Raw genomic sequence first — 11,140 nt, 5'->3', positions numbered from 1 at the left:
AATCTAGCCGAAAGGGTTAAGTAAAGTGGACTCTCTGGTTGTCGATTATCAATTCCTCGACAAAACTTGCTGTTTAGATAAATTATTTAGTCCCTTCAAATCGCATGCTTTGCTTTTTCATATATACCATAACATACCATACCATACCATATTATTTATTAAATAATCTAATTTTTAACAGACTTTCGGATACGTAGAACAACACACAAAGACAATGCTGGTTAATGTTTTGCACGTTACGTAACTTTGCATATTTATTCATCAAGACCGGTAAAACCATGTAATCGTCACTGTTTCACTCGTCAACACCTGCTCCTCCACACACATTTCTGCATTCCAATGCTCATCTGCTCCTTCGCTACTCTTCCTCCCCTTGCATTCGGCAATAAACTCATCAATCCTATGCTTCGCCTCTCATTATTTTTCTTTTCTCATGCACCAAAATACACATTAGCAATAATGATAATTATAATCGTAATAATATTAGCAATAATCATAATCCGTTAATAAATCGTTCTTTGAGAACTTATCGCTTTTCTTGCTCTGCTTATCAGTTTTTCTTTGCTTCTTCACTTTTGTGTGTGTTTTTTCTTTCATCAATATAATAAGTCTTAAAGAGCTACAAATACGAGCTTTCTTTGTTTGTTTGTTTATGACTGAACTATTTCGTGTGTGTATGGTTGTGTGTGTGTTTGTAACTTACAGACAATATCATGTTTTTCTTCTTACTGGTTTAAAGTACGGAGATGTGTTTCCAACTGCTCTTGCTGATGTTGATTTGTGTTTTTTTGAGTACGATCTCTAAAAAGTAGTTTTGCTTTGTGTGTTACACTTCGTGCACGCGCGCCAAATGCGTAACTAAACGGTAATAAGTTTGCACTTTTCGTTTTTCCCTTGCTCCGATCGCAGATTTTTTTTTTTTTTGCTTGTTTTAAACTTTACTTTTGTATATAATTGCCACAAACCAAAAAAAGTCAATACATTACATGTATCTTTCGCTTAGGTCTCATATTTGAAATGTAAATATCGTTCACATTGTGTGTGTAAGTGTGTGTGAGTGTGTTGCACTAGATCAAATCGAATAGTTCTTTGTTTGCAAATATTTGCTGTATTTTTTTGTTTGTTTTTCTCGTATTTTGTATATATACTGTTTAAATTCTCCTCGGCAAAAAACCGCCCTCACTTTCAAATAACTCTCAAGCTTGAGGAGAAGCAATCTCTTAAACCCTAGCGTGTGTGTGTGTTGTTTTGTTGTATTTAGCAAGAAATAGTAATAGAGTGTTACACGCACACTAACAAACTGATGTAACAGACAATAGACACACCTCGGAGGTGTGTGAAAAACTAAAAAACAAGTAAACAAGCCCTAAAATAGCATATGTTTATCCCTTTTTCTGCTTCTGCTTTATGTGTTTAATGATGTATGCAGTTGATATAATATTGTTCTGCTGTGTTCCACTTATAAAGATTCATTATTTGATTAGTGTCATTTGCTCTTCTTTTCTTTATTCTTTCGACAATTTATAATCTTGTGATCAACAACAAAACACGGACACGTATACAAGCGAAAGGAAACGCGCGCGAGGTAAACCGTACGATTCTTAAATGAAACATGAATTTATGAGAGTATTTGAGTTGGAGAATGAGTAATGAGATGAAATAAATATCCGAGAGAGAGAGTGGTAAAAATGAATAAATTTTGGTCCAACTTGAACCAGAAGGCGCGTGGTTGGTAAGATATACGGTAATGAAAGGAAGTATCGGTTGCATTTTTGTGGGTTTCTTTTAATTCTGTTACACGAGAGGGAAAACTTGTTCAAACCGACATTTGCTTCTTGAACAGCGCATCGATCAGTCGAAGTTTGGCCTTCTTTTGTTTGTACTGGGCGTAGGTTTCCTCGATCAGCTTCCGGTCCGGTTTGAGCATCTTCCGGCCCGTCGTTTCCTCAAACTTTTGCTCAAACTCCTTAATCGTCCTCCGCAGGTCCTTCTTCTCCTCGCGCGCCGCATCGTAATGCTCCCACAGCTCCTCCACCGTCATCGAGTGGATGTTCTCCGTGATCGAGCTGCTCGTCGTCTCCGACTCGTCCGTCGAGGGAGCCGCCGTCGAGGCCGAACTGTCCACCGGCGACTGCACCATCGAGTTGGCCGACGGCGGTGAAATGTCCGTCGAGGGCGTTGGCGTGCCCACGATGGCCAGCGGTTCGTGCTCCAGAATCGTTGGCATCTGCGCGTTGCCGCACGGTCCGCTGATCGAGTTGGCCCGGTTCACCAGCCGCTTGATGATGCGGTAGCGGTCGTAGAGGGGCCGCGCTGCGTCACGTTCCTCCCGGCTCGCCGGACGGCCGTATATCGACTCCAGGTAGAGCAGCGCTCGCTGCACGGAGGTTTTCTCGTCGACCAGCTGATCGCCCGACAGCGACTCGAGATTCTCGCTGCGGTGATCCGTGTCACGTTTCTCCTGGAGGCGCTGTAATAGAAAAATAGTCGGTTAAAACAAGTTCAGTTTCAGTTTCCATAAATAGCAACAGTCCCACTGATCTAATTATAATTTCTAAGTCGTGCCGTGTTTGGTATTATATAATCAGGGCCCTGTAAGTGTTGTTGTAAGTATGTAATTAATTACGGCGTCAGATGCTGAACTTTATTTAGCTGCCCGCATCCCACACACGAAATGCACTTCTAGAAGGGTTGAGAAACTGAGAAACTGATATCAGGCGTCAATCGGCGACGTGTGACTTGTTTAAAAGGTAAAAGGCGAATAATCGTGATCTATCGTGTGAGGAGTTTAATTAATTACATTCACACTGCATTTACATTTTGCATTTTTAAATGGCAAAGCTTAAAAAATATTTTAAAAGGGATAGGGGATACGAAAAGTTATTAAAAATAATGAAATTTTTTAATAACTTTTCGTAACTGACAAATTTCATGTAAAACTCTAACAAACCAGTTTTTATGCTTTACAGGTTTGCAAACCATTTTTAAAAGAATGTTCCAATTCTAAAAGAATAACCATGTGTCTCCATCAAAACTATATTGATATGCATGGTAGACATTACAAGTTCTATGGAGTCGCCTGGTTATTTTCATAATTTAAACAGATTACGGGTCATTCCAAGTCAACTGAGTACACTTTTGGACTCGACCTTCACCGATTTGGACCAAACTTGGAGAGAACGATCATTTATCGTTAGTTTACAAAAATTCCAAGTTTGGTGCCGATTGGACCATCCCTCGATTTTCTAGAAAACTTGTTTTTCTTTTCGCAAGTTTCCAACTGTTAGACCAAAAGACTTTCTTCTGATTGCATTTTATAGGAAATTGTCCCAGGCATTCATTAAAAATAAAATATTAACCCTCAAATGCCTCCCAATATTGTTTCTTGGCAGTTTATATTACATTGTATTTTTTTAATTAAATTGATCACCATCGTGTTCCCCGAACAATTTTACATACGAGAAACAGCCCTCCAAAAAATAAAACCATTTTAAAAAGATTTCAGCTGATTGCAATTAAGTTTCCATTAAAATTTTACAGTCTGTAAAAAAAAATTTGCCCTCAAATTTTTCGAGCCAGTTTTGAAAAAAAAAAACACTTTTAAACATATTTGTACCAGCCCATGTTTTCACAAACTTCAGGCTCAGGCATCAATGGGTTAATCTCAACCAATTTCGCTCAAGATTGGCAAAGATACTTAAAATAACTCGCAATTCGCAATTTTCAGTGTAAGAACGGGCCTTGACCGATCTTATGCACTAGGTTTCCGACGACCACGCACTGCCCTTACACCTACATCTCACCCTTGCTCTGAGTCAGTACGAGCAACACGCTAGAACACGCTTTAAGTGTTCGTGCCTGGCATGCACACCTTCTTTTCCGGTTACGCATTTTAACTCGGCCGGGGGTGGTACATTACGTAGGGTTTGATGTAAGTATAAGCGCCTAACCATTTATAGTGTGCCTATCAATTTTCAGTAAAGCAAAAAACTGTTTAATTTTTAGTTTGAATTCAAAAACTAATTGTTATTTACTGTGTATTGCTTTCAAATATGCCACCCCGCCCGTGTGGATCAATCGGACCGCGCACTGGATTCACAATCCAGAGGTCGCCGGTTCGAATCCCGCGGCGGGCGCTCTTAAATTCTTTGTGTAAATATGGGTATTCGGCGCCGTCGCTCCGTGCCATACTTTCATACACTTAGGAACCCAGGGCGGCGAAGTCCTTGTAGATAAAAAGGAAGACACTAGTGGTTGGTACCAGCAATGGTGGCCGACAGCTATAAAGTCAACTTCGTTTTTCGTATTGTTTTCTCCTGAAATCATCCCTATTGTTGAGTCGTGTTTATCTGTTGCTATTCCTTTGTCGCGGTGTTTTGTTACAATATTTTGGTCCTAAGCATTTTAGAAATGTTTTTCAAAAGTACAATAGTAATATTTGTGTTAATCCTTTAATCATTCCATAAATTGATTAAGGGCTCGAACCTCACTTGCTTAAGAAAAAGGTGAAGTTTCAAAACAATGGACAGTGAAGGAAATATACTATGTAAAGAATCAATAGTAAAATAAAGTTAGTAATTTATGAAGTAGATAAAGAAATTAACAATAGTTAATAAATAGAGGTAACATTTCAGGCCCGTAGCCAGGAGGGTGGGCTTCGTTTCGCGTCGTTTTCACAGGCCACCAGCTAGGTTACACCTTGTCATCATGATGACTAAAGACTAAACCAAGCCAACGTGGAGGTAAGAAAATAGGACACTTGCAAGGAACCAGAGCCATGCTGTTTTGTCCAAACAGCACTACAGATGTAGTTGGGCTCCTTGCGGGATGTTCCTCGCCTGGGTGTCAACCGACGAGTATCATCAGTATCATGCACCCTTGGCCTGCAAAGATACTTAAAATAACCTAAAAAAAACCGTTTTCCATTTGTGAACAAGGGATTCATATTTTCAGGGCACCCGAATTTGCAATCAATTTAAAACAACTCAAATTTCATTCTTCATTGCTGGGTTTTGATGTTTAGCATTAACAAATATATTTTAGCACCTCCCGAGCAGAGTCTTATTATTTAGACTTTAAAAAATATTTAAACACCCTTTACCAAATTAATATTTTCTGAACCAGTTCGAACACTGAAAATTGATTTTTTACTAGAAACTTTATTTAGAAACTTAAAAACCAAACATTTAAATAATAATTTATAAAAAGAAAAGATACGATTTATTTTTAATTTGAAATGTTGTTCTCAAAATACCGATTTGAATATTTTCGTGGCATTTATTTAAATCTGACAAAATTGATTTGCAGATTTGAGTAAATTATTAAAAAAAAAACTTAAATATAATTTTTGAGAGAAATGTTCGTATATATGTCCCATATGCAAAAAAAAACAAAAATAGTGAATGAGTCAAAACCTTTAAGTGTAAAACAAAATATTGGGGTACATTTAAGGGCTAAAATTAAATCGAATTCCTTGGGCGATTTCCTACAAAATGCAACCTGAAGAAAGTGTTTTGCTATAGTAGTTGCAAAGTTATGAGTAAAATAAAAAAAGTTTTTTAGAAAATCGTAAAAAAACCTTTTTGAACACATTTAATTATTTTTACTTGAATTTGAGGAAAACTATGTTGGCAAAGCGTTTTGTCTTGATTTTTTTCTTCTGATTTGTGGCAACAGTTTTAGAATCAAGTAATTTTGATCTGTTAAAGCAACAAGGTGGTACTCATGAACAAACTGCTATCCTGTACTAAATTTGCACGTGTGACAACATAACATGATTGCGACGAAATTTAAATTCTAAGAGTCTATCAGAATTAAAGATCGCCCTCTGAAAATAGAATTTTCATTACATGTGTCCAATCAATTTTCAATTTTCAATATCTAAAATTGACTCGCACATTAAAAACTTTCCAACAACAAACCAAACACTATCGATCAAACGGGGCTCGTAAGCAATCATGTCATAGAGAGGAGCAAAAACACATGTTCCATCGATGTTCAATCGCCAACCCCAACCACCCTCTTCTCGCATATAAAATTTAAGCTAGAACGCTTCTCCATTTCCCCGACGCTGCCGCCGCTCGCCGACGACCTTCAAGGTCAGAAAGCGAACTCATCGGAGCACACCTTATACGGGTCTACCGGGCCCAAGCCACTCCCCGCGCCCGAGCAATGACGTAGTCCAAGTGGCCACTTGTCGCCTAGAAATGGCAAAATCATTCGTCGAGCTATAAACGATTTCTTTTGGTTTGGGGGTTTTGCCTTCCTCACTGAGGTAAGGCTATAATCCTGCTCGAAAAATGAACTTTTGAAAAACAGCTCGTAGACCTATTTTCATGTATACCTATCGACTCAGAATCGAAAACTGGACAAATGTCTGTGTGTGTGTGTGTATGTGTGTGCGTATTCCCCTTGGTGCTCAAAATTCTTGCCAAGTTTTCTCGGCACTGGCTGATCCGATTTGAGTCAAACAAGTTGCATTCGATTTGTTTTGGTGCCCCATACTGCACTATTGAATTGTTTGAAGATCCGATAAGTAGTTCAAAAGTTACGTATAAAAAAGTGTCAGAGTTGCAAATCAAGTGCTGGAATTTTGATGCCGGATCTCACTTATCTATATGAAAACGATGTCCGGATCCATCATCCGACCCATCGTTGGTTAGGTAATCAAAAGACCTTTCCAATGAGTCCAAAACATTGAAGATCTGGCAACCCTGTCTCGAGATATGACCACTTAAGTGATATTTATGTACTTTTTTGAAGCCGGATCTCACTTAAATGTATGTAAACTATGTCCGGATCCATCATCCGACCCATCGTTAGTTAGGTTATCAAAAGACCTTTCCAATGAGTCCAAAACATTGAAGATCTGGCAACCTTGTCTCAAGTTATAACAATTTAAGTGATATTTATGTACTTTTTTGAAGCCGGATCTCACTTAAATGCATGTAAACTGTGTCCGGATCCATCATCCGACTCATCGTTGGTTAGGTAATCAAAAGACCATTCCAATGAGTCCAAAACATTGAAGATCTGGCAACCCTGTCTCGAGATATGACCACTTAAGTGATATTTATGTACTTTTTTGAAGCCGGATCTCACTTAAATGTATGTAAACTATGTCCGGATCCATCATCCGACCCATCGTTAGTTAGGTTATCAAAAGACCTTTCCAATGAGTCCAAAACATTGAAGATCTGGCAACCCTGTCTCGAGATAAGACCACTTAAGTGATATTTATGTACTTTTTTGAAGCCGGATCTCACTTAAATGTATGTAAACTATGTCCGGATCCATCATCCGACCCATCGTTAGTTAGGTTATCAAAAGACCTTTCCAATGAGTCCAAAACATTGAAGATCTGGCAACCTTGTCTCAAGTTATAACAATTTAAGTGATATTTATGTACTTTTTTGAAGCCGGATCTCACTTAAATGCATGTAAACTGTGTCCGGATCCATCATCCGACTCATCGTTGGTTGGGTAATCAAAAGACCATTACAATGAGTCCAAAACATTGAAGATCTGGCAACCCTGTCTCGAGATATGACCACTTAAGTGATATTTATGTACTTTTTTGAAGCCGGATCTCACTTAAATGTATGTAAACTATGTCCGGATCCATCATCCGACCCATCGTTAGTTAGGTTATCAAAAGACCTTTCCAATGAGTCCAAAACATTGAAGATCTGGCAACCCTGTCTCAAGATAAGACCACTTAAGTGATATTGATGTACTTTTTTAAAGGCGGATCTCACTTAAATGTATGTAAACTAAGTCCGGATCCATCATCCGACCCATCGTTAGTTAGGTTATCAAAAGACCTTTCCAATGAGTCCAAAACATTGAAGATCTGGCAACCTTGTCTCAAGTTATGACAATTTAAGTGATATTTATGTACTTTTTTGAAGCCGGATCTCACTTAAATGCATGTAAACTGTGTCCGGATCCATCATCCGACTCATCGTTGGTTGGGTAATCAAAAGACCATTACAATGAGTCCAAAACATTGAAGATCTGGCAACCCTGTCTCGAGATATGACCACTTAAGTGATATTTATGTACTTTTTTGAAGCCGGATCTCACTTAAATGTATGTAAACTATGTCCGGATCCATCATCCGACCCATCGTTGGTTAGGTAATCAAAAGACCTTTCCAATGAGTCCAAAACATTGAAGATCTGGCAACCTTGTCTCAAGTTATGACAATTTAAGTGATATTTATGTACTTTTTTGAAGCCGGATCTCACTTAAATGCATGTAAACTGTGTCCGGATCCATCATCCGACTCATCGTTGGTTAGGTAATCAAAAGACCATTCCAATGAGTCCAAAACATTGAAGATCTGGCAACCCTGTCTCGAGATATGACCACTTAAGTGATATTTATGTACTTTTTTGAAGCCGGATCTCACTTAAATGTATGTAAACTATGTCCGGATCCATCATCCGACCCATCGTTAGTTAGGTTATCAAAAGACCTTTCCAATGAGTCCAAAACATTGAAGATCTGGCAACCCTGTCTCAAGATAAGACCACTTAAGTGATATTGATGTACTTTTTTAAAGGCGGATCTCACTTAAATGTATGTAAACTAAGTCCGGATCCATCATCCGACCCATCGTTAGTTAGGTTATCAAAAGACCTTTCCAATGAGTCCAAAACATTGAAGATCTGGCAACCTTGTCTCAAGTTATGACAATTTAAGTGATATTTATGTACTTTTTTGAAGCCGGATCTCACTTAAATGCATGTAAACTGTGTCCGGATCCATCATCCGACTCATCGTTGGTTAGGTAATCAAAAGACCATTCCAATGAGTCCAAAACATTGTCCCTGTCTCGAGATAAAGTGAGGAAGGCGCCAACCACATAGGTGGATTAAGTTAGTTTTTTTTATTGACCTTTCCACCCCTCCTTGCTAGAAGCCGGTTCTAGCAGTTTGTGACGTACGTTCCTTAATTTATTAGCGGAAAAAATATAGCTGTACGGTAAGGTGGCAATTGTTGGGATAGTTTTTTTTCAGAAACTTAGTTTTTTGAAAGATATTACTTTTTTAAATTAAATACATTTTATAAAAGCTAAAATTAAAAAAATAAAATAGATAATTGGACATAACTTCCCCAAGTTCTCCAAAGAAGCTAATGACCAAGTCATTCCTCGACAATGCCGGTCAGTAGAGGGTGACGATTCTCGAGATTTTCAATTTCCCGGGAATCGAGAGTTGAACTTGGCCATTTCCCGGGAATTCCCGGGACCCGGGAGTTTTTTTTACTATGCCAATAGTGGCAAAATTTAAAAAAGAAAAGTAATAAATTTGTTTCGTTTCAATGATTTCAGTTACAATTAATTCATACTTATTCTATTAAACGTTAATTTAAGTATCCTTATTATTTTGTTTAAAATATTTACGAATCTTTATTCACACTAAGTGATTTTTCAAAAGTTGCACAAACTTGTTGCATGAACTTCTTGTTAGATTTTTGTGAAGCAAAAACATGCCTAATAAATAATTTCCCAGTATCGAGATTTTTGCAATATGATAAATAACGACTTAAAACAACAATTAAAACTTGTTTTTTTTTCTTTCTTAAGGTCAACTGTAAACATTCATTGAAGAAATATTTAAAGTTATCAGGAAAACCGGAATGTTCACAATTGGCGAACCTTAACTTTACAAAGATTGCCACTGCAAGAGTTTTATTTTCCAAAATATAATTTAATATTGAGGTTGACGTGAAACATAAAATGACTTATTGACATCAAAAAAAGAAATTACCTTGATAACAGCAAAATTAATTCACGTACTCAAAATAAAAAAATCTGAGGATTGCTTCTTTAAAAAGCTTTTCCCACTTAAATAATAATTAAAAAAAACTTTAGATTTCATTTCTGGGGTGTAACTACTAAGTATGCTTTAAGGTAAATTTTGAGGTCCACATTTTTTTTTGGCTTCTCTCAATTATAGTTATTGGAATTTGATAGGAATATTAAAAAGTTAAAATTTACAGTTTCTGAATGTTTATTCAAACTTGAACATCGAACATTGAACATCCAATAATCCAAATAATTTAGTTTTTTTTCCAATAATTTTCGGATTAGTTTATATAATTTTGCTTCAGTATTTATAAGTTTGAAATTTTCCGAGAGTCTCGACCGAATTTCCCGGGAATCGAGAGGTCCAAAAATGGTCGATTTCCCGGGATTTTTTTCCCGGGAATTCCCGCTCGTCACCCTCTACCGGTCAGTTGTTCACCGGCAAAAGTTTGTGTTAGCTTGTGTTTTAGTTTGCATTTTAGTGCGGTGTGAAAAGTGGCCCTGACATTCGTCGCTGAGCTTTGTGTTCAATTCGGTCAGTGGTTTCAATTTCAGCGCAAAGGACAAATCGATGATTCGTCATACACGACTGCGACGACGGAATGTGGTTTGCTTTCTCCGCAATATTTGAAGAAGTCATCGTGGTTGTAATTTGTTGGATCCATATTAGCGATTTGCTTAAGGAGAAGGAGGAGTAGACAGGGGATTGGCGAGCGCCATATAATTAGATGTTGTTTGTTTGTTTCTTTATTTAGCAGCATGTGGGTTTGTCTTTGGACAGCAAGCCCCATAAGTGAGAGGCCGGAAAAGGCTCGACTGAGTGAAGATGATGTAATATTTGTTAATGCGAAAATAGAGAATCCTTGCAAGTTAAAATTAGTGAAACCTTATGATATTTATTGCTACACAACGAATGAATTATTATGGTTTCAATGAATAAAGGATTCTGGAAAGCATGATTAAAAGTGTGCAACTGCCAATTAATATCAACATATCTAGAGTTTTTTCTTCCCTATTTGTGTTTATAGGACGTATTCAAAAAAAAATTGAATATCGAAGAATTTGTTTGAATTTTAAGCATTTTTGGTAATTTAAAACATCGGGCATTTCCATCATAACAATCAATATTCATGGAGACGCACGGTGCATTAAATACGTTCCATGCATGTAAATTTTGCATGAAATTCAATGAAACTCTTCAGGATAAACTACGTAAAATATTCCAAGAAACTTGGAGAACAACAAGTCCCTAGACAACTGATTTTATGTCATTATTTGTTTACCACGTCAATCATGCGGTTCACCGCACACATACCATTTCCCGCC

At 37.5% G+C, this 11,140-nt stretch overlaps 1 protein-coding gene across 3 annotated transcripts in view; it reads right to left on the bottom strand.

Annotated features, from left to right (window-relative positions):
* Nucleotides 1-880: 880 nt before the first annotated feature.
* LOC120418550 (protein FAM13A) overlaps nt 881-11,140 on the bottom strand; it is a 74,663-nt gene continuing 64,403 nt past the window's right edge. For all 3 annotated transcript variants that reach the window (XM_039580983.2, XM_052709320.1, XM_039580982.2), the window contains one exon: nt 881-2,470. In XM_039580983.2, coding sequence (XP_039436917.1) covers nt 1,817-2,470 — 654 coding nt within the window. In that variant the 3' untranslated portion in view covers nt 881-1,816. The remainder of the gene's footprint in view (nt 2,471-11,140) is intronic.

This window comes from Culex pipiens, chromosome 3 (genome assembly GCF_016801865.2).
Source record: "Culex pipiens pallens isolate TS chromosome 3, TS_CPP_V2, whole genome shotgun sequence".
Lineage (NCBI taxonomy): Eukaryota > Metazoa > Arthropoda > Insecta > Diptera > Culicidae > Culex > Culex pipiens.
Note: the sequence above shows the minus strand (reverse complement) of the source record. Positions and strands in the feature narration are given on the sequence as shown.